Genomic DNA, 23869 nt, shown 5'->3' with positions numbered 1-23869 from the left:
ATAAATAATAATAATAAAATGATAATAATTCTATTACTACTACTAATAATAATGATGATAATTATGTAAATAACAATGATACTACTACTATTAAAAATAATATAAATATTAATAATGATACTACTACTACTAATAATAATAATGAGTATTGAGCAGTTGGGAATCATTCTTCATTTATGGATGCCAAATTCATTCATTCATTCTCTGTTATCTACTTGGTTAGGAAGCAGGAAGCTTTTATTTGTCACAAAATGACTATGAATTCCAGTGTCAAATAACATTTCTGTCTGAAAAGGTGTGGACTTGCAGAATAAGTTTAATATTGTGAGAAAAAACACAAACGAAGATCAACATCAGCATGAAATCATTCAAAATAAAACAGCACAAATACAACTGATCACAGTCACAGTTTAATTACAGTTGTTTGCTTTCCAAGTTATAAAACAAACATGAAGAAGTGGAGGAAATTAATTTATACAGGCATCAAGAACGATGGATCAGATGGATCATAATCAGTAAGTATAGGAAGTGTGGCATAACTCCAGTTTTAGTAAAAATTTGATGATAGTGAATGAATGAATGAATGAATGAATCCAGCTTGATGACATGCTCGCTTTCTTTTTCCACCCTATAGTAATCCACAGAGTTTCCTGCAGGTTCCGTCTCATTAAGTGCATTTTGTAATGAAACTTCATTACACAACTTCATTACACAGATCCCTCTGAAGTGAAAACGGATAGCGCTGATCGGATCACTATTTGGCAACGGCCGAAGTCACGTGATTTTCTGGTTCACTTTTTGGTGGCGGTGGCCTTGGCACGGTTTAGACGCTCTACCAACGTGCGGTCTGTGGCAGGCGAACAGTGAGACAGGACAGTGCTGATCTCTCCCTCGTTCCTCCGCTCAATAGCTGCATCTGCTGCCCCTTCCAAATCGCTGGGAGGAAAAAAAAAAGAAATACATAAAATAATCTGATATTTAAAAAAAAAGTGACTTAAATAAATAATAATAATAATCCTTACCCTACTGCCAGATAGGCTTTGACCTTTTGCTCCGGTGTGACTTTCAACACATATTTCTTGGCCTCGAACTTGTTGTTTCGTTTCACGCACACTTCAACAAAGGGCTGCGGATGAGGAGTTCAGTAAAGTCCAGCAAACATCACAGGACGGTTTTTTTATATACAATTCACATGGATTACAAAGTATAAATTTCTCTTTACCATGTAGCCGATGGGTGATTTCTTGCTTTTGGCAAATTTCTCGAGCTCGTCCCAGTCTGCTTTATCAGCCAGTGCTGTCAGCTTCAGCCACCAATACCTGTGAGAAACAAACACTAATGTGAATTACTTACTGTACACAAGCTACACACTCTTTCACACACAATCTCTCTCTATCTCACTGTCTGTCTCTCTATCTGACTGTCTGTCTCTCTATCTGTCCGTCCGTCCGTCTCTCTCTCTGTCCGTCCGTCTCTCTCTCTCTGTCCGTCCGTCCGTCTCTCTCTCTGTCCGTCCGTCCGTCTCTCTCTCTCTCTGTCCGTCCGTCTCTCTCTCTCTCTGTCCGTCCGTCTCTCTCTCTCTCTGTCCGTCCGTCTCTCTCTCTCTGTCCGTCCGTCTCTCTCTCTCTGTCCGTCCGTCTCTCTCTCTCTGTCCGTCCGTCCGTCTCTCTCTGTCCGTCCGTCCGTCTCTCTCTCTGTCCGTCCGTCCGTCTCTCTCTCTCTGTCCGTCCCTCTCTCTCTGTCCGTCCCGTCCGTCCGTCTCTCTGTCCGTCCCGTCCGTCCGTCCGTCTCTCTCTCTCTGTCCGTCTCTCTCTCCCTCCGCCTCTCTGTCTGTCTCTCTCTGTCTGTCTCTCTCTGTCTGTCTCTCTCTGTCTGTCTGTCTCTCTCTGTCTGTCTCTCTCTGTCTGTCTGTCTCTCTCTGTCTGATCATGGTTCATGTGCAGAAATAAGGTGTAAGGTCATAAAGTTATATAATCCTAGTATGACCACTGACACAGACAGCACAAATGTAGATATTATTTATTTATTATTATAAAGTAGATGATGCCCAAAAAATATTTTTCAGTGCTTTGAGTGTTTTGTGTAATGCGTAATGTTTTAGTGATCTGATTAATGCCTAGTTTGCAATATTACACCATGTACCTGAATCTTTACTCATCACAGACAAACATGTACCTCTTATCAGGCACCCTGAAGTCCTTGTAGAGTTGCTCGGCTTGCTTGTGCAGACCCAGAGCGAGCAACGTGCTCAGAGTGTCGTGCAGAGAGAAACCCGTCACACATTCGCCCTTCTCCTCTTCCAGCTTCCTCTGGAAACGCAGCAGACGCATCTCCTCCTCTGTAGCCTGAACAAGAGATCCCGAGGACAATCGCAGATTTGATTTTTTTTATCCTTCGCATTTTTCTAATATTTCTTCGAGACGATGAACGTTCTTGTACTTGTACGCTTATAGTCACATTCTTTTGCTCACCTTGGCAGCAAATTCATTCTTGGCCTTGTTGTACTCATCTACTGCACTTTGTAATAAAGACATTCGAGCCTCCAGCCTCTGTCGAACACACACGAAGAATTTATTCAATTCCAATAACACCTAAGTCTCTTAGTGAGACTCTATAATCACTTCAAATCCTACCTTCTCTTTGTAACTAGCTTTCACATAGAAATTTCCCAGTTCCTGGTGATCGTCATCTTGGTTAAAGAGATCCTTAAGCGTTTCCTGTTCCTGATGCTTACAGAACTGAAACCCACAAACACACACAAACACACACACAAACACACACACAAACCAGGAAGTGAAACGCAAATCTGAGCTGAGAGAAACACTAACCAGAGGTGGGAGTAAGTCACATGTGCAAGTCACAAGTAAGTCTCAAGTCATGAATGTCAAGTCAAAGTCAAGTTGAGTCTTTTTTTAATCATTGTCAAGCAAGACTCAAATTTGCGACTCAAGTCTGATTCGAGTCAAGTCGAGTCCGCCATCTCTGAGCCATTTAACTCAAGTCCGAGTCAAGTCTCAAGTCATGAATGTCAAGTTGAGTCTTTTTTTTTTTAAATCACTGTCAAGAAAAGTCTCAAATTTGCGACTTAAGTATGAGTCGAGTCAAGTCGATTACCCCATCTCTGAGTCATTTAACTCAAGTCCGAGTCAAGTCTCAAGTCATAAGTGTCGAGTCTTTTTTAATCATTGTCAAGCAAGTCTCAAATTTGCGACTTAAGTCTGACTCGAGTCAAGTCGAGTCCCCCATCTCTGAGTCATTTAACTCAAGTCCGAGTCAAGTCTCAAGTCATGAATGTCAAGTTGAGTCTTTTTTTTGTAAACATTGTCAAGCAAGTCTCAAATTTGCGACTTAAGTCGGACTCGAGTCAAGTCCTATGACTCGAGTACCCCATCTCGAACACTAACGGACGTTGAAGTGTGTGTCGTACCTGTCTGTAGAGGCTCAGGGCCACTGGCTGGTTCCTCAGAGTCATGAAGAAGTCTCCTCTGTTCATCTCGTTCTTCAGGTACGTTACCACCGTGTACACTGTGAAGGGACGAGAACGATCCAGCAAATGAATTAATATGATCGCTGACGTTAGTGCAGCTGTACACAGTCCTTCTCTCACCGGCTCTTAAAGTTAATGAGGAAAAAATGTCTTACTAAAAAAAAAAAAAAAACTTGCTGAGTGGGAAAAACTTTTCCTTTGTCACACAGAGTCACAGTGTAAAGCTGTAACAGACACTGTTGACTCCTTCCATAAACTAAATATCTCCTTACAGAAAAACCAACCAGTTACACAACAGCACAATTGAACGTTTTTATTATTAAACTTCCTTGCTGATATTGTGTTATAAATAACAGGACGTTATTGTGATATTTTGCCCCCTATATCAAGCAAGACTTTTATAAACGTGAGGTTTGTAGACTGCGTATGAAGTATCGGTGAGTTCAAAGTGTTAGTGTGTGTTAGTGTGTGTACCGAGGTCCGTGTCTCCACTCTCTATAGCTTTGCTAAGTGCTAACTGGCTCCTCTTCATCCTCAGCAGCAGAGGAACTTGCTCACCAGAGCGAGGCTCAAACTCCAACAGCTGAGAAAGAGGATATGGGGAAAAGAGAAAAAGCATGTGGACCAAAGAGGTTGTGTGAACAGAAGTCAAAGAGCCGGCATTGTGTGTGTGTGTGTGTGTGTGTACCTTTATAGCGAGTTCGGTGCGTCCGCACTCGTAGGCTTTATTAGCGATCTCGGAGTAGGAGATTCCAGCTGCATCGCCCAGCTTTAAACTAACAGTCCTCGCAATGACCTCATCAGCCTCCTCCTTCTGCTGCACCTACACACACACACACACACACACACACACACACAAGCCTCAGCTGTCTCCATCACATACACACTCCCAGCACTATCTATAATTATTCTAATAATGTGATCCAATCTAATCAGTGAACTAAAAAACATTTGGGCGATCGAGGGAACCACGGCCACTCCGCCTCAGCGTGGCTCTGCCTCTACGCCATACCTTGCAGCAGGCCCAGTGTTTGAGCACTCGACTCACACCCTGATACTCTGGAGTTTTCAGATAGCGACAGATCTCGATGGCCAGAGGATACAGCTTGCGATATACTAGTCTAAAAAAAACAAAACAAAGGAAAGACAGAAGGGGAGTAATTCGTATTAAATACCTTATTAACACAAAGGTAATTTCTTGTTTTTTTTTCTGTAAATATTTTTATCCCAACGTAACAAAGCCATAATAACAATAATAAACCGGAAATCTGATGGGATTTTGTCTCACCGGTCTGTGAGCACTTGAACGGTCATCTGTTTGAACTGGGTGTGTGTGAGAGGGATGCCCACGGTGTAATCTCTCACTGCATTTAACACTCGGAGGTCTCGACACATGCTGACGAACGGCTCGGCGGGAAAGTTACTGAGAAAGCATTTTCCGAAGGAGGCCGCCTGGGGGAGGGGGGGGGGGGTGTAGGGTGGGGAAGTGGTGGTTATATTAAGTGATATATTAAAGAACAGAAAAAAAAAACTTGAGCTCCAAAATGAATAAATCTCTTTGTGTGAACAGGGAATGAAACTAGGAGTCATTTGGTACGACTGGAAACCGTCCGAACCCAGAACGTCGTTTTCAAAGCCCTTTACAGCCCCAATTACACAGTTTACTCACCCGCAGGAGTGTTTTCTGCGTCTCTGGCTCATGCTCGTGTCCTGCCGCCTCCACACACTGCCTCACCGCCTCACTCAATAGATCCTGCTCCTTAATCTCCCTCAGATACTCGTCTGCCTTCTGGCTCTCTTTCTACACATATAAAACACAGACTGTTGTGTCATGTGCGTCGCCGAACGAGATCGTCCTTTACTACACCGGTAAAATCAGACGTCTTTAATAATAAAACACCGCCAATATTCACCAAAATCCCCACCTCGTATTCTTTGTGAGCTTCCAGCAGCAGAGCTCCAGGAGCCATGGAAGCGATCTTAAAGATTTCCTCACAGGCAGCTACAAAACAACAACGTGACACGTGTTTGAGAATTGTTTGATACGTCTATAGATGTGTGTTTCAGAAAGTGTGTGTGTTCGAACCTGGGACTTCCTGCAACAGTTCATGATTTGTGCCGTTGACAATTCGAACGCCGTCCAGCTCTGGGACCAGAACCGAGTCGTCATCGAGGTGGTACGGGATGGTGTCTTTACACACTCCTACGACCAGCAGGTACCGATCCCACATGATCACCACCGAGGGCTGCTGACTTTTCGGCCTGCGACACCTTCATAGAACAGAGAGCAAAAAAAAAAAAAAAAGACTTTCTCCAAAACGACGTATTCTGTTAATTAATCAATCAATCATTTAAATAAATAAATAAATAAATAAATAAATAAATTTGTAAACCTCGATGTAGCGGCCTGGGAAAATTCTTTGCGTGCTATTTTGTTTCTACACCGTATTCTATACATTACATTCTGACTAAAATATGTTTACATGCATCTATAGAAAGGTCCAGCGTTTTAAATTCTGGTGAAAATAAGGGAGAAATGTAAAGATATCGCTCGCACCGTGGTGCAGGAGGATGCCGGGTATTTTAACTGGAAACTGATTAGAAACAGAAATGATCAGCTGATTTATCAAACCGAGTCCAAAACCGAATTTTTCATCGTTTTTAGCTTGTCGGAATTTAGTGACTTCTGATTGATTTTCCCAGACGTCCACACGGGACGGCGACGTGTCACGTAACGTTGTTCTGCACCTACCAGGCCATCTGTCTGGGTGGATTTCTGACTTTAATCTCTACTTCGCTGAGTTTTTCCTGCACACAGAAAATGTTAAGTGAGTTTTCTGACCTTTACAGCAACGACAACAACAGACGGCTAAACCGAGTGCCACGGCGCCACCTTTGGAACGATAAATAGTGGTGACCGGTTACATGGTGGCGTGAATGTGAGGTAAAAGGATTCAAGAATGTATAAATTCATATAGGCTTCTTTCACTGCTGTTTTTATTACACACCCTCAGGCTGCTGGAGCCCATCCACACGTGGCCTGAGTCAGTGAACAGGGCCAGGTACTTATAGCTGAATGACACACACATGTGTACTATACTGGTAGCCTGAGGAGAGAGACCTGGAGGGCTCTGGAAAACACACACACACACACACACACACGTCAAAGATGTGCGATTATGACGTTCACTCTGAGTGCGGGTCTGCATATATTCATGCAGTGCTTTATATAATGACTATAAATTGATATGAGGGTGTTAACATGTGAGTTAGTGTGTGTGTGTGTGTAGCAACTTCTCACCACTGCAGTGCAAGTGCCGTAATCCAGAATAAAAATCTCAGCACCGTTTGCCACCAACACTTTACACTGTCTGTCCTGGGTAAGCACTGCCCAACAGGATGGAGCCCCCTGGAGACCTGGAGTATTACAATAAACACAGAATGATTCAAACAAAAGACCTAAACAGATACTGCAGAGAAAAAATAAAGATATAGACAGAATAACAGGGTGCTCACCTGGTACCTCGGGTAACCTCCTCAGCTTCAGGTCATCAATGTTTGTTGCCAGGGTAAACCGGGATGCTCCTGTTACTATGGCAACTCCAGTCCCATATGGTGAATGGAAGATCTTTGCCTCCACAACCTGGCTCTGTCCCACCTCCTATTTCAAGAGAGAACTGTCACTTGAGAACTGCATCTTAGTTAAAAGCTTGAATCTGATATATGCTCTTTAATTTGTCTTTCATTTAAAAATAACACACTGAGCCCTCTGTCTAAGACTCAGCAAAGGGACAAGTACATGTGAAATCATCCTGAGACAAACGCATAAGAGTGTTGTGTGGATGTCTGTCAGAACTGCTCACGTTGCCCATGCTGAAGTGTCTCTTAAAACTGCCAAAGAGGTCATAGACAAGAACAGTGCCGTCTTCCTGGACGCACAGGAGATCGTCGCACACCGTCCAGCCCAGTTGTTTCACCACACCGCTCTTCCACTGCGCAGAGACAAACACGTTAATCATGCCCGTTCCAGGAAAAACAGGAACATGCTCTCACTTCACAGCGGTCCATCTTTCACATCGGTGTTTACCGGAAAGCTGCCAAGAGTCCCTCCGGAAGCAGAATAGATCTCTAACTGGGGTCGAGCGTTGGGAGAGCGGCGCTGAGGCTCCCTCAGAAGAGCTGCGACATAACAACAGGTGTGAGAGTTAACAAAGAAGAGGATCGACAACAGAAACATTGTTACTCTGGGGATGAAGTTAGGTTTAAAATCAAATCTCGTACGCATCATTAGTTTGTCAAACATCTTGGACTTATACATAAATAAGTCATTAATATATAATAAAGATTAAAAAGCAGCTCCGATGTCTGTGACTTACCGATCGGCCCACCGTATGGAGCTGCAGCTATTAAACAATCTCTGAGACCATCCTTCAGGTTCCAGCCCATCTCATACAGCTCAATCTTCCTGTTTATTGCATGAAACATTCATCACTGATGCAACAAGATGGACATTGTGTGTGTGTGTGTGTGTGTGTGTGTGTGTGTGTGTGTGTCTGTCTGTAGGCAACAAGCACAGACAAACATACCAAAATAAAGAAACAGATCATTTATATAAAATCAGTAATAAAACTTGAAATGCTCATCATTCCCTATTGATGATGACGTCACCAAGCCAGTCACGTGACCACAGTCTCATGTGACTTGCTGAATGATTTGCACAAATACAGACGTAAATTTCCATAACACTCGCTTTTCTAACACACCCTGTCAAACTTAACCGCATTTAAACCTCATGAACTTTAGTTCTTCGCTGTTTATTAGGTTTCTAATGTACTTTAATTAGCTGTGAAGATTTTAGGTGTTTGTTACCTGTAAAAATTCTCTCCAAGAGGATTCCAGTTAGCCGTGACAAAAGCCATGTTTTCCTTTATATTTCGGAGCAGATGCGGATAATTTCCTTGTCAGTTTGTAGGTTTTGTTATTATGCTAGTTTATGGGATTTGTTGTTCAGTTCCTCCATCATATTTTCCTTCTTCTTCGCCTGTCACACAGTCCTGGTGTCATACATTAACACTGCACGTGCTTGCGCCCTCTGCTGTACAGACCAGGCAATCACATGGTCTGAATTTGTAATATTTACTTATTTGTTTTATTTCTTCCATTATTTTTAAAATAAGAATTTTATACATTGCACTTAACAAAAAATATGAATATTATGAATGTAATTTAGATCCTTAATGAGAAAACAAGAGTCCACAATAACAATGGAAAACTCAATGAGAGTAACATTAGTACTATTTTATCTCCTCGTTTATAGGGAAACCCTGTAGAGACATTACTTTGCAAATGACTTTATTTGTCATTGTAGTTATTTGGATGAGTAGCAAATAACAAAAAAAAATCAATGTAGCACAGTGTAAGTCAGAATATCAAGAAATGTCAGGAAAATTGTCTAAACATTAATATCTCTAACATAGTGTCATGCACACATGCATAGTGTCATGCATGACAACTAAAGAAAAGTATTATACACATGTATTAACATACACACATACACACCCACATATACACATTAACACAGACACATTCACACACATTCATTCACACACACACACACACACACACACACACACACACACACACACACACACACACACACACACACACACACACACACACACACACACGGAATTAAGCCAATTAAGTATGGAATTAAGTAATTAAGCCAAGTCTGAGTTTGTAATAATCTACTTACCAACAATTGTCACATTACCTTCCTCTTTCCTCTCACATTTACAATTATTTAATCTGTATTTAACAAATGTTGTATGTTGTAGCACCTGAAACAGCATAAAACAAAAATAATGATGTTGTTTACTTTCACAGAGACAAAACATTCTTTCCCGCTTTAGAATAAAAATGGACGAGTCCATTCTCGCGTTCAGGTGGGGGGAAATCAATGTACGTATAAACAACCAAATCATTTCCCCTCTTATCTTAATCTTTTTCTGCTATAACTACAAACATATTTGACACATTTCGTTTATTTATTTGTTTTTGTACTCGATCTGAATGCCTATTTCATATTGTACTTTATTTTTCGACCCCTCTTCTTGTTACGTGCGAAGATCTCAGCGCTGTTTCTTTTTTTTTTTCCTCGATTTTTTTTTTCTGCAGTAAAGTTTATATACGAAAGTCCGATTTAGAGTCTTAGATATTGTTAGACATTCGTATTAAATATATTAAGGGATCTTGTTTTATGTTGTATTTTGCTTTTAAACGTCGAACTACGTCAAGTCTGTTAGAGATGGAGAGCGAGACAGGTGTAAGTGCTAAAGCTAAGCTAATTAGCCTGCAGATATCTAACGGTCATTTCGCCGTTAATGGTTAATTAACCCTTATTTGTATGTTTGTATATATGTTTGTATGTGTATATACATATATATATATATATATATATATATATATATATATATATATATATATATATATATATATATATATATATTGCTTGCGGGTTAGCGTTATACATGCTAACATATATGTCTTTTAAAAAATATATATTTTCATAAACGGATTTTTTTTACAGTCGACTCAGTCTGAGGTGATTCAAATGTTTATGTTTCAGTATAAAGTTAACCAATTATAATTATCCCAGTGTTATGATATTTAAGAATCACATTTGTAAGTTTTTTTGTGTTGCGAGTATCAATAGCAAACTCGATCTTAACATAGATCTTTAATCGTGATGTGCCGTTCGAATACGAGTCGGTTCACCACACAGGAGAGCCGAATTGAAGTAGTTTTATTATTCGAGGCCATCTTTCATGAGGACCAAAACGTTAACTGTTTTTCCTCTCTCATTTGTCTGTCATTATTTTGGGACGATAGATTTCCTCATCATAACCAGATGTAGGTTATTCCAGTATTATGATATTTAAGAATCACCTATGTAAGCTTTTTTGTGTTGCGAGTATCAATAGCAAACTCGATCTTAACATAGATCCTTAAACGTGATGTGCCGTTCGAATACGAGTCGGTTCGGGAGTCGGATCACACAGGTGAGCCGAATTGAAGTAGTTTTATTATAGGAGGCCATATTTATCAGGACCAAAAGGTTATCTGTTTTTCCTTTCTTATTTCTCTGTCCTCATTGTTTGGGATGACAGATTTCCTCGTCATAACCAGATGTAGGTTAGCAGAGGTCAGTGATTGTGTGTAATTGTTCTTTCTTGTGTGTATTCAGACACAGACCAGCTCTCCTTCAGTCAGTCCGGCACCTCCAGAACTGACCGGTGCTCTTGACCATGCTTCGCACTGTGGCACGGTCATACCAAACCGCATCTTTGTAGGAGGGCTTGATCTCAAAGTAAGTGTGTACTGTGAGCTCTTAATCACTGTATACCTTAAAATATGTCTCTGTTTGAAATCTAATATCCTGACAACCCAGAGATGTGTCTTTGATAAAGTTAATGAATCTCTGACCTGTGTGTATGCGTGTGAATTTGTGTGTTTAGACTAATGAGAATGATCTCAGGAGGTTTTTCTCTGGGTATGGAACAGTTAAGGAAGTGAAGATTGTTACTGATCATGCTGGATTGTCAAAGGGGTAAGTGCATTCTCATTGTTTCATTATATGCGATTTAATTGAATGAAACTGTAGAAGCTCATTTCTTGTTTTGTATCTTGCGTTCTCGTTATCTCTCTTTTTCCTCTAGGTATGGTTTTGTTACCTTTGAGACTGCAGAAGATGCACAGAAAATTCTGCATGATGCTAGTGTATGTGTTTGTGAGAATATATCTGATATGTCATATATAGAGATTTTGGAGCACTTTTGTAGGCCGTAATGCCAAATGCCATAAACGTAAACATGTTACAGTTAAAGCTAGAAATATTTATAATAACATATTTATTTAGGGTATATCATGTATATTCTGATATAAATATGACATAATACAAAATATTTAGTTTTTTAGTGTTTTCAACCAGGTAATTGTATAAACAGATCAGTTAAATGTCAGCCTCTTGGTCTCTTTCTCCTTGTCTGTTTCAGGCTGATAAATTGTGTTTTCGAGATAAGAGGTTGAACATCGGACAGGCCATTCGTAAGCAAGTAGCCATGCATTGTACGAATCTTTACATCACTCGTGTGTTTGTTTGACTGTACATCCGTATCAGAGTGCTGTATGATGCTGTGTGTTTTTAAAGCAGGTGGTTACAATGTGGCAAGTCCCAACCCACCTGTGGCTCTCCCAGCACCGTTTGGCACCGTGCACCTAACCACACCCACTGGATATCCCTATACCTACCACAACGGAGTGGCCTACTTCCACAACCCGGAGCCAAATATACACCCATCTCTCTGGCCTGCTGTAAGTTTAACACACAAACATTACACCCATTGTCAAATATATACACTCTCATTATACATATACTGTAGGTTTACTTGCACGTTTTCGAACAGGTTCATTCTTCTCAAAATGTATTGTGCTGTAATGCTGTATTTTGCTGTTTTGTGTTTATTAGTCACACACAGCACCCGGATCTCCAGTCATGGTGGCTCACTCTACTCCTCCTTTTTATACTCCACAAACCTGCCCCCAACACCAGGTTAGTATGCAGTTACATGAACATCAGAATAATAGTAGGACTTTAAACAATGCACTGTTTAAAGGAGAGTAAACTAAAACAAATTGTAAAAAAAATTAGGACCAATGTATCAGCCACGAAGATCATTCTATTTTAATACTGAGACTAAATGCAGTAACTTCAGAATTGGTTCCTTTCAATTGGCTTCTCTTTCTCTTTCACTCAGAGCTCTTCCCAGTACATGAATGGACACGTGCCATGGGCTTTTCCTCAGGTAGAGGTGTGTGCTGTTGCAGATATACTAGAATTGGTTGGTCACTAATCAGTCATTTTTAGTGGATATGTGTGTGTTCTTGCGTGTGTCTTTTAGTCCTCTGTCCCTGTGAACCTAAATCCTTTGTTATATGTCCAACCTGCTGAGTTGATGTATCACCCAGTGGAGCCTATTGAGAATGGGTGTGTTCGGTCAGCTGTGCCTCTGATGGAAGCCGGTGTTCCTGAGGTATATACACACTTTTCCTGATCTTACAGTTCTAAGTATAGTGTTTGTGTCTCTGTCTCTATCTGTAATGCATTAGAGCACATCGTATTTTTCTGTGTATTGATGTATCATGAATTTAGTGACACAGTGATGGGTATCACAGATAGAAATAATGGGATAAAACATGTATTGTACATTGTAATTGCTGTATGTATGTAGAGGTTGTATTATTTTTGTGTGTGTGTATGAGCAGGCATATATGGATCACCTGGTGCAGCAACCGTATCAGGTTTGTTTGCAGAGACCAATGATTCTCCCGCACAGTGATGGAGTGAAGGTGAGCCTGCTCATTATTATAAAGCACTTTTACAATAGACAGTTATCCACCAGAAGGCGTTAGATGATTAAAATGTTTCTGGCTGTATAAATGGGCAATAAATACAATTTTTGGTGATATTTTGCAAACACTGGCACTCTTTATCTGACACGTGAAAACGTAAAGGACTGATAAGTGTGTGACGTTGTTCTTTTTAACAGGAGCAAAAGTTCCAGCCTGTGAGACGAGGCTTCTCTCACTCTGCCATCCACACGAGACCCAGGTACTGCCGTGGCCCTCGTTACACACACCTGCGCAAAGAATACCGGCCTGATCTTCGCACCTCGCCTCCTCCTGCATCCTCACCCACACAGGATGCGCTGAAATAGAAGGGCTTGGTCTGTTTCCTCATCTCACTGCTCAACACACACCTGTCAGTGCGTCTAACTGAAACACAAACACTCTCGAACAAATATAAACCCCAAACTGTCACATCTACTCGCCTAACTATTAATAACCTAACCTATTAATAGCCTAACTCGCCTGCTATTAATACATTTCAAGTTGTCTTTGCTGACAGAAAACACAAACTTCTAATAAGCTTTAATCTAAATCTCGATACTGCAAAGCCTGAAAACAGAAACAAAATCGACAAAACCCAAAAAAAAAAAGAACACTATCTCCATCTTATTTATACAAAGCCAGTGTACAAACGATACAAAACATAGAACAATGACCAAAGAACACAAACTAGCACCTCGAGCAAGCTTTATTCTCAAAAAGGGAAATAAAATTGATTAAACCGACGTTTTACCAAATATAAATCTGAACTGTGTTTATAGTCTTAACAAGAACAAAATGTGTAAATCAGGTTTATAAACCCTTTATATCTACCAAGATATAAAAACAAGACAAACACAAATCTCTCTCTCGCTCTCTCAATAGTCTCGGCTCTCATTAGGACAAATATTCAGTAAAATACACTTTTTATATATATATATATATATATATAACACATTTCATATTTCCATCAGCATGATTTCTTTGATCCGTGAGCATCTGATTCTTGCTCCAAATTCTTTTTGTTCCCCTTTTACCTCTTGGGTGTAAATGGAAAGTTGCTTTTTAAAGAAGACTTTTATTGGAAGTCTGTCGATTCATCCAAAGCTAATTAGCTATAAATCCACATAACGTATTCACCGTTTCCGTGTCCAAGATTTGTAATTGTATTGGAAACTCTGCTTATCATGCCAATGAGGAATCTACACTTTGTAGGTTCAGTCAAGAATTAAAAAAAAGGTCAGAAAAACAACATGAAAATAGTTTTGATCTGCTGCAATACGCATTCAAGATTTAATTAGGACGGATCCAGTCAAATTGTCAGAAGGAGCATTTTAATACCATAAAACCACAAACATGAAGAGAAACACAAAAAATCTGGATGCTACGTATCAATACGTGCCTTATGGACATTTCATAACTAACTTTCTACTTTTATAACCAAATAAAAAATAAAAAATGATGTCCATATGCTCACTATGTACTAGTTTTTATCAACTCTCTCAACATGTAGACACTCATACATATAGACAGTATATTATAACAACGGCATAGTCCTACGGTCAGCTTAATCAACCAGGCACGATTGTTTATTTATTTAAACATATCTTTATCAGTTTGTCTGTAGCACGTCTTTGTTCACCCAGTTTTAGGAGAAACACTTTCATCTTTACCCACAAACTGTTTTCCTCCATACTGAGTGTTTCTTTGGCTTGGTGGTTTATTTGTGTGTGTATATAGTTATAAGGATTTCTATTTGCCTTCTTTCTCATTTACTACCATTTTAACACATTGTTCGTTTAGCCTAATGTGTGTACATGTCACTCAGGGCATTTTATGACACTTCTAATGATAATTTTTGATGTATGTGCAAACCGTGCACCAAGAAAGTGTCATAGTTCTCCAAAAATCTTTATTTTTTTCTAGGTAGTTGTTCTGGAAATGAATCCAGTAAAATATTTTGTGTTGATAAATGAATACAAAAAGAAAATACAGAAAAAAATATATATATTGAAAGGTGGGTTTCTTGTTTGTCACAGTTTTGTTGTTATCGTTAAGGGAATTTGCAGCGTTGAAGAGTGTTTAATGTCGTTTCTGAAATGCGTTTCTGTCAAATTTGCCTTTAAACTGTTTTTGAAAACTGCATTGTTGAAATCAATAAATCCAACGGAGTGATTAATAAGAGTGACGGAAATATCTTAAACACACAAACAGCAGCTCTGTACACTTGTTTATTAGTTACAGTATTTAAATCACATACTAATGTAAATGATGCTGTTTTATGGAAACCAAAATGTAACTATAAAAAAAGAAAGAAAAAAGGCCGGATGGTCTTAGCTGTGAATGTTCTAGACTTCAGTTCAGTACATTAGCAATAACTTAATAGCAAGAGTAAAGAAAAAGAAAAGCAAGCAGTCAGTTAAAAACGTTCAGCGCACGATTATTAAGATCATGTGGTAACCATGGCAACCTTATGACACTCAAACAGCCCCTTTAGTGTTGCTGTGGCCAAGTGCGTGTGTGTGGGTGTGTATCAGCCAGCTGATTTCTGTGAAACTTCTTATGCAAATTTAAGAGTTTGGCTTTTATATGATCTCATGGAGTTTCTTGTTTGAGATGAACACAACGATGCAAAACAACGTGTTCTATACGAGGCTGTGCTTTTATATAGGTGAGGTACTTTGTTAGCAATACAAGATGTAAACAGAAGACCTCACTCAAAGAATCCTAACACTGCCGATGACGAATGAAGTTGGCTAGTGGGGTTATGCGGAAAATGAGAGCCTGTGAATGGCAACCACTAGCACTGATTCACGAATGTTAGCATTTTTGCACGAACTTAGATTTTATATGTGTGTGTGTGTGTGCGCGTGTAGGCATGGCATCTCAGGCATCGCTCTGAATTCTCAGGCATCGCTCTCGGCAGAGCCAGCGTTCTGGACTTCCTCCTCCAGAATGGGCACGATGAGATTGTCCTTCGACATCAGGTTATATTTCATTACAAACCGAGTAAACCGGTGGCATAGGAAGGTCTCGTCCTGAACAGACAAACAGGAAAAAAATAAAGAAAATTAATCGAGATTTTCTCTAACCTAATCTGCAAAGGGCCACGTACTAGCAGAGCATAGACAAGCAGAAGCCATAACCGGTTCCACCCAGTTTCATCAATACAACTTGATCTTTACAGAACTATTAGGCTCCTGTTTGACTGAGACGCCAAAATTTTGTGGATTCACACACAACCAAAGCATCAAGTTTACTGGATGCACCTAAAAAATCCATTTACAATATATTACCCATTAATAGATTATTAGACAGTAATCTGTGTCCTGTGAAAACGTAGCGCTCGGCTCACCTCGTACTTGTCGAATATCTGACGGTGGTGAAAGTAAGCGTGGGAAAATATCCTGTAGATGCGGCGGCAAACCGAACCCAGCTTTGCCACGGATGACTCCTTTATGCTCACCCTGAAACATTGCCATCGTGTTCTCAATCGTGTTGACATCAAGACAATAATAAAATCTAGGTGATGAGACCAATACTAACCAAATAAATAACCGATGGCCATGCTAATTCTCATACAAGTACTCAGAGAAATCTCATAGTGAAGGGGATAATATTAATATTCCAACCTGAAATGATGCTTTACTGTTTTAATGCTCACCGGCTGGGAAAATACTTGTTACTGTTCAGAAGACAGGCGGCTCCGTCTAGCGTGTGCCTCGTGTAGTCGATAGCAGGACACTGTAGACACAAACACCAGATACGGTCGGACACTTTCCATCTGAGACAATGCTAATTAAGAGCTTGAGATTGTGTATGGTTCGTCATGATGTTGATGTCATCGCCCTGCCGTGCCCCTAATTATCATGGCCAAGTGGAGTTGAGATATGAGTCACTCGGCAGGTTACTACGGTTCATATAGGATACAAAACCGGTGAAAAGAAAACACATTAAAAGCTCAGAATCAGAACCGTTAAAGCTCAGAATCAGAACCAGAACTGCACGAGGTGCGCATAGCTTGGTACAGTTGTTTTTTGTTTGTTTTTTAAAAATACATGGGGGGGGGGGGGGACGTGAAGAATTTAATCGGCACTGGCGACGGGTTCTGGCGGAGGAGTCGGGGACTGAGGAGGGTGCTGGATCGCAGCAGCAGCGATGCGTAGGAAGTCTTGCCGGATTGGCGCACCTCGTAGACGGGTGATTAGCAGCTGATGCAGTTAACTACATGGCTTGCCTGAACTAACAAGATGCTTGATTCTCTTTATTTCTGCCTATCTTAAAGGTACACAAGGCACACTGCTTTTTTTCCTCACAGACATTTAAATCTACTAAATTGTGTATCAGTGACCAAAATATACAGAGCCTAAAAGTGTCCTACAAATGAGTAAATTGCTTTAATCATTGCATAGCGTCTAGTGCATTAGGTAGACTCTGTGTGAGTCTTCACAACCTAAAGTAAATAAATAATCCAGGTCGAAGAAGAAATGTACGGAAATATAGAAGTTTAACAGGACAAAACATTTAACTTCATAATCTACCTACGCTTTTTATTCCCGTTTAAGAATCCGACCGTTTTCACTTTCTGAAAATCTAATGTGTGATCAATTTCGATTGAAACTTGTAGAGGAGTTTGATGCATGCCTTACCTCTTTAGGGGTTTTGTGTGCAGCACACAGAAAGATCCACTGCTCTGTAGCGGTCATCTGTGTACATGTGTCAGGGTGGCATTCTCCCTGAATGAATGGACAAGGACACACACACACAACCTTTTTAAAGCTCTGTTTCTGCAATTAAATTTCATTATAATTTGACTGACATGTAAAAAAAAAAAAAAAAAGACAGCTGTGTGTGTGTAGGATTTTTACCTGTAATTTAACAGCAAGACCATTCAGTTCCAGACAAAACTGTCTATAATAAATAGAACACAATCAAATCAGGACATACAGACACAAATTCAGTCTGTTTCTACACTACGATATACAATTAATCTGTGGACAGATAGAGAGGTTTCAAACCCTTCGAAGGCCCACAGAGATCAGAGTACCTCAGGTGCTCGTATTTCCAAACGCCCTCGTCCTGGCCCTCGGGAGGTTCTAGGATCTTGTCGATGTTGGCGCAATCAGAGCGTATGTTCTGTTGGATGTACTGCAGAAAAAGACAGAGGATCAGTTACTCTGTAGATGGAGATTTTGGTTATTTTACCACAATTTCAGTATTTTATTTCTTAGGCACTCTGATTAACTTTTTATGTGTATTATCTCCATATCGCTGGTCTGAATGAAACCTATGGCTGGAACATGTAAGGCAAATGCCCACCTGCTGCACTGCCAGAGTGCTGTCCATCTCCTCGAATGACTCATCAGGCCAACTGTAAAAATCCTGCCAACAAATTCAAGCAGTAACTTATTTCCAAGTGTTGTCACAGTTAGTCATGTTACACTGCCACTTCCACAGTCAATCTGGGCATGTTCATAACATTATCATTTATAACAACAGCTATAACGACATAAAAGCACAGAAAGACAGTGAATTGTTGACCAGAACCAGACAACTATCCATTTGTCTCCACAGACCCACTCTCTGTTTCAGGATACAATGACAATGTAATAAATACAGACAGAGGGTCTTATTTATCAAGCTGGACACCAGTATGTGCATTTGTTCATAAATCCTCGATATAAGAGATTACACAAGAAGGTGAAAATCCTATAAATTTGGAGAAAAACGCATCCATGTGTTATTTTTATTAACTTTACGTCGGTCAGCAAACATCCTTAATAATCTAGTTCACTTAAATTGTCATTGAGAAGTTTTGTGAAAACCAGTTTTGTGACAAAATAAATCTCGCCATATAAACAAGCACATATGTCCATAATATTATTATAATATATTTCTATTTCTATAGTAAACGTTAATAACTTCCACGTCTGTCTTCCGGACCTTTACGCTCATCACTCATTTCTTGCTCACTGCTGTCTGGTCTTTTGACCTTATATGCAGTTTTGTGGGTGTCACTATATGCAAATGAGCTGCACTGGAACTTTTGCAAATCTGGCGTAAATATTCAGTTTAGTTTATTTTAGTAAAAGATTGATAAAAAGAACTGCAAAAGATTTTATAGAAAAAAAATAAAACTCAAAATACTTTTTTTTTTCTTTCACTGTTTTGTATATATCATATATACATTGAGATGCACAGTGGAACTGGGTGTTTTTATTATTATTTATTTACTATTCATATAAAATCCTTTTGTTTTTAGTAGAAGGTCAGTGACAGCTCTGTTACAGACATTACACCCAACTATGTGCTTAACATTAGGCATATATCTTACTAATACAACGTATTTGTTCCCAAACATTCTAAGCACAATATGAATACTAGTTACACGTAAAATTGATTAACTAAATGAACTAAATCTGCTCTGGTCACAGATCGAGCTCTAGTTGAACTGCTGTGTCTACAAATAGCCAACTGTCTAGACGGTGAGTTTTCACCCCACCTGTATTCCTATCAAACCCCGCCTCCGTTAAGCTAGGATTGGTTCATATTTCACATCTCGTCTTCTGACTGGACCAGCAAGGTAGGTTGGAATACGGGTGGGAAAAGGATAACAGTCGGCTGTTTGGAGGAAGCTAGTTAGCTTACTTAGCTATCTTCCTTTTCGTCAACGGAAGTTTTTATCCGATCTCAACATCCCATATATTTTATTTAGCGCGTATATTCTTACGTATGTAAGCATTCAGCATACACAACGCAGTACCTTCGCCTTAGTTCCTGGACGGTTCCTCCTCAGGACTGCTGTACCCTCCGCCATGACCATCTCGGCAACGCCCCGGAAGTGACGCACACGCGTTCACTTCCGCGTTCCACTACAATAACGTCCATGTGTTACTGCATAGTTTGGGTTCAACCCAATTTTGTAGAAATCCAAGAACAATCGAAAGAAACACGATCAACAAACATGACATGAAATAGAGTTCAATTGAAATGGAATAAAAGTGGAAAACACTTTGATATTAGAATTAGCTTTATTGCCAGGCATGTTTTCACATGCGAGGAATTTGTTTTAGTGCCAGAAGCTCCCCAGTGTAACAATGACATATACAGTATAGACGAAATTGTATGTACACATTTACAGGTGTGAAATGTGCAGTTTAAATATACATATGAAATATACATATACAAATATAGACAATTTGTATGTACACATGTGCAATTGTGAAATGTGCAGTTGAAGTAAACAGTAAACATTTAGACAATATGTATGTATGTACAGATGTGCAAGTATGAAATGTGCAATTGAGGTATACATAGTACAAATATTAGGTGTTGTGTGTTCCATGGTGTTAATTGTTCATCAGATGGATTGCTTGAGGGAAGAAACTGTTCCTACTGTATGTCTGGTCGTTCTGCTGCTCAGGGCTCTGTAGCGTCGACCAGATGGCAATAGTTCAAAGATGGAGTGTGCTGGATGTGAGGGGTCCAGAGTGATTGACTTTGCCCTTTTTGCTCACTCGGGAGGAGTACAGGTCTTGGATGTATATATGTTGTGTTTAGGATAATAACCTACTTTAGGCTGGTTGATGTGTTTTATTATATTAGATTAGATTAGGTTAGATTAGATTAGATTAGATTAGATTAAATTCATCTTTATTGTCATGGCAACGAAATGCAGTTTAGGTCTAACCAGAGTGCAATAGTAGCAAATGCAGGATATACAGTTTTTACAAGATTTAAATAAGTTAGATAAAGTGGTAATATGGAAGTGATTAACAGTTGTGTGTGTACTATGAACATAATATACAGATTTACAGAAGGATATGTGCTGTAACAAAATATATTACTATAAACAGTAATTTATAGATATGTATGTTCTATGAATATAATATACAAATGAATATATATGTACTATGAATTTAATGTACAGATGAATATAGATGTGCTATGAATATAATATACAGATGTCTATTACTATAAACTAAAATTAACAGAAGGGTGCTATAAACAAAATATATTGTTATTACTATAAACCGAAATATACAGGAGGATATGTACTATGAACATAATATAATATATTGCTGTTACTGTGAACAGAAATCAGGTGGGTATATACAATGTAAGGCAATGTTGAGCAGCAATGCAAAAAAAAAGAGCGAGTGTGCAATTATTCTTTATGTAATTACAGTAATATTAGTTGGTAACTCTTTTATATCTCTGCTCAGATCTTTATGTGAATAGAAGAGAGCCTTTGCCACATGAATTCCTCTTTTCTTTGAGACCGTTTCATGGAGCTTGTGTAACACACACAGACACATCTACGCTCACTCGGACCCGTGCCCACTTTCTAGAAGCAGGCCTCATAGTTGAGCAATAATGATGACTTAAAGCTTTCTCGGCTGTAAACACGAAGCCCTTTTGATAGCGGATTATCAGATAAAAGCTGGTTTAATAGATGCTGAAAACAGAAACGAGGGGAGTGAGAGAGCAATGTGCAGCTGTGTGCCATTTGGGCTGATGATTCAGGACTTTTTTCTCTATGGCCTGGATCAGAATCTTGGCAGCATCTCAAAAGTAGCAAATCCAGTGCAACAACAAAACTGTTGATTCCACAAGCACATGGCGGTGGTTTATAAAACGGGCAAGACCGACTTTGCATCGGTTATCACCTGAGAAAGACCTCACTCTACAATCAGGATGAGTAAGGTGAGGATACAGGAGACAAAATAGCTGTAAACATCAGGATTGTGGGATTTTTTCTAAATCTTTGCAGCACAAAGAATATTCTTAAAGCATTAAACACTCACTTGGCTGTGCAATGCTTTTAGAAAACACAGCCCTGATTACTCTTGGGCTTTACTTTGAGTCTTACAATCGATTAATAAGGATATTAAAATGGATACTATATTGAGTGCTTAATTAAACATCAATTTCCTGATGCATTGGGATTGTTACATATATGCAGCTTTTTCTCTTTACAGATCATATTTTACGAGGATAAGAACTTTCAGGGCCGCTCATATGAGTGTGAGACTGATTGCCCGGACATGCAGCCCCACTTTGCCCGCTGCAACTCCATCCGAGTGGACAGCGGATGCTGGGTTCTGTACGAGAAACCCAATTATAAAGGATACCAGTACGTATTGACTCATGGGGAATATCCTGAATACCAACGCTGGATGGGCTACAACGACTCAATTCGTTCTTGCAGGACCTTCTCTTATGTAAGAGAGAGAGAGAGAAAGTGTGTGTGTGTGTGTGTGTGTGTGTGTGTGTGTGTGTGTGTGTGTGTGTGTGTGTGTGTGTGTGTGTGTGTTGAACTTTACAGTGCAAATGCAGTTTAGCAAGATAAATGAGACTTAAATCTTTTCTTGATATAATAGTTCTGTAGAATGCCGTTGCTAGACACTTGGGTGGAAAAACCAAAAGCTGGTCTTTTTTGTATTGTTGAAATGGAAAGCTAATTAAATATAAATAGCTAATTAAATATAAATAATCAGACTTGTGCTTTAGATAGCTTTTAATATTTTGATAGGTGTCACAAGATTGTGTTGTAACTCAATGTCAGAATATTTGAACACCACCAAGAAAAAATAAGTAAATCAATAAACTGAAAGAGATTTTGGGTATTAAATCCAAAGTCTGCCTTAGGTTTAGGTATAGGCAAAAAACTAAATCTATTTTTTAATTTTAGCTACAATGAAATCTGTACATTATTCTGTATTAGATATCGGAACAATGAGTCTATAAAATATTAAAATAGTTTATATCAGGGAAATTCACAGAACTTCAGATTATGTAGTTTATACATTACCAATCTGTGATTACTGAAATTGTAATTTTGACAGTAAGCCTAAAAAAAGCCAAAATATTCATTTGGCCCTGACGTTAAGGAATGACTCTATTCACTCTAATGTTAAAGTCAATAATATAATGATAATAATAATCTGTCTTGTATTACGTTGTTTAAAATGTAAGATCTCTTTCTTGAATTTCCTGCCCCAGAGCCGTGGAGGGCAGTACCGTATGCGCATCTATGAGCGTCCTGATTTCCAGGGCCAGATGATGGAGTTCAGTGACGACTGCGAGTCCGTGCAAGAGCGCTTCCGCCAAAGGGACATCTACTCCTGCAAAGTGATGGATGGTTACTGGACCATGTATGAGCATCCCAGTTACAGGGGACGGCAATACTTCATGTGTCCTGGCGAGTACCGGAAGTTCAGCGACTGGGGTGCAGCGTGCGCCACCACCGGCTCCTTCCGCAGGATAACTGAGTTCTAAATGAACAGCAATCTTTCTGTCCATGTTATAAAACTTCACCATTAAATAAAAAGAGTACAAATAAAAAACATCATGACCTGTTTGTGTTTGTGCATGGATGTGGGATCAGACATAACATCACTAGTGTTGAATCATGTTAAAGGCTTGAAATCTGACACGAGGAGAATTTCTAACACGGTATTGTAGTGAATAAAAGAAATAAATGAGTAAGGAATAATATTATACTTGAATGGATGTACAGCAGGTATAACTGGACCGATAATAGTCATATAGAAATGTGAGTGATTTTTATATGGGGTGCCAATACTTATAGGGTTGCCACAATAGAGCTAGAACTCTCCACTGTAGTAGTTAATATGCAAATACTTGTTATGCTCAGAACCTTTGTGTGTGTGTGTGTGTGTGTGTGTGTGTGTGTGTGTGTGTGTGTGTGTGTGTGTGTGTGTGTGTGTGTGTGTTTGTCTCTACATTTGACTGAACACAGTACATTGAGAGCAGAGCGGGCAGGCGGGATGACAGGCACATTCTTCATGTCAGCAAATCCCTCTGCCTCTTCAAACACACACACACACACACACACACACACACACACACACACCAAATGAGACCATGCATTATGTGATAATGAGCATGATGCTATTTCGACACAATAAT

The 23869-nt window shown here is 39.5% G+C and overlaps 4 protein-coding genes across 13 annotated transcripts; 2 read left to right on the top strand and 2 right to left on the bottom strand.

Moving 5' to 3' along the window:
- Window positions 1-301: 301 nt before the first annotated feature.
- Window positions 302-9395, bottom strand: vps16 (VPS16 core subunit of CORVET and HOPS complexes). Of its 2 annotated transcripts, XM_027159772.2 has the most exons (23): window positions 9243-9395; window positions 8357-8582; window positions 7864-7952; window positions 7575-7666; window positions 7351-7479; window positions 7004-7148; window positions 6789-6904; window positions 6496-6618; window positions 6240-6295; window positions 5574-5758; window positions 5413-5489; window positions 5157-5288; window positions 4776-4939; window positions 4500-4608; window positions 4176-4310; window positions 3962-4070; window positions 3428-3525; window positions 2634-2738; window positions 2472-2549; window positions 2176-2345; window positions 1223-1319; window positions 1023-1126; window positions 302-936 (listed from the first exon to the last, which is right to left on the bottom strand). In XM_027159772.2, exons 2-23 carry the CDS (start codon window positions 8404-8406, stop codon window positions 792-794), a joined length of 2508 nt encoding a protein of 835 aa, XP_027015573.2. In that variant the 5' UTR covers window positions 8407-8582; window positions 9243-9395; the 3' UTR covers window positions 302-791. The 2 variants fall into 2 exon arrangements, with proteins under 2 accessions (XP_027015573.2, XP_027015574.2); XM_027159773.2 differs by lacking the exon at window positions 8357-8582 and having other exon boundaries at window positions 9243-9377.
- On the top strand, window positions 9392-15113 carry LOC113651115 (protein boule-like). Of its 7 annotated transcripts, none has more exons than XM_027159779.2 (11): window positions 9392-9448; window positions 10734-10856; window positions 11005-11096; window positions 11206-11266; window positions 11542-11614; window positions 11697-11860; window positions 12015-12098; window positions 12304-12357; window positions 12448-12579; window positions 12812-12895; window positions 13096-15113. In XM_027159779.2, the coding sequence occupies exons 1-11, from the start codon at window positions 9407-9409 to the stop codon at window positions 13261-13263; spliced, it is 1077 nt and encodes a 358-aa protein (XP_027015580.2). In that variant the 5' UTR covers window positions 9392-9406; the 3' UTR covers window positions 13264-15113. The 7 variants fall into 7 exon arrangements, with proteins under 7 accessions (XP_027015580.2, XP_027015579.2, XP_027015576.2 ...); XM_027159778.2 differs by lacking the exon at window positions 9392-9448 and adding an exon at window positions 9527-9812 and having other exon boundaries at window positions 11542-11593; XM_027159775.2 differs by lacking the exon at window positions 9392-9448 and adding an exon at window positions 9527-9812 and having other exon boundaries at window positions 11700-11860.
- A 38-nt stretch (window positions 15114-15151) lies between these two features.
- Window positions 15152-19817, bottom strand: LOC113651117 (MOB-like protein phocein). The gene is made up of 8 exons (XM_027159781.2): window positions 19698-19817; window positions 18254-18316; window positions 17982-18082; window positions 17803-17845; window positions 17584-17670; window positions 16599-16678; window positions 16290-16401; window positions 15152-15972 (listed from the first exon to the last, which is right to left on the bottom strand). The coding sequence occupies exons 1-8, from the start codon at window positions 19755-19757 to the stop codon at window positions 15841-15843; spliced, it is 678 nt and encodes a 225-aa protein (XP_027015582.1). The 5' UTR covers window positions 19758-19817; the 3' UTR covers window positions 15152-15840.
- LOC113651118 (gamma-crystallin M2-like) lies at window positions 17005-23283 on the top strand. Of its 3 annotated transcripts, none has more exons than XM_027159783.2 (3): window positions 17005-17134; window positions 21916-22158; window positions 22940-23283. In XM_027159783.2, the coding sequence occupies exons 1-3, from the start codon at window positions 17093-17095 to the stop codon at window positions 23213-23215; spliced, it is 561 nt and encodes a 186-aa protein (XP_027015584.1). In that variant the 5' UTR covers window positions 17005-17092; the 3' UTR covers window positions 23216-23283. The 3 variants fall into 3 exon arrangements, with proteins under 3 accessions (XP_027015584.1, XP_027015586.1, XP_027015585.1); XM_027159785.2 differs by having other exon boundaries at window positions 17033-17219; XM_027159784.2 differs by lacking the exon at window positions 17005-17134 and adding an exon at window positions 21001-21640.
- The last annotated feature ends 586 nt before the right edge of the window (window positions 23284-23869 follow it).

This window comes from Tachysurus fulvidraco, chromosome 5, assembly GCF_022655615.1.
Source record: "Tachysurus fulvidraco isolate hzauxx_2018 chromosome 5, HZAU_PFXX_2.0, whole genome shotgun sequence".
NCBI lineage: Eukaryota > Metazoa > Chordata > Actinopteri > Siluriformes > Bagridae > Tachysurus > Tachysurus fulvidraco.
Note: the sequence above shows the minus strand (reverse complement) of the source record. Positions and strands in the feature narration are given on the sequence as shown.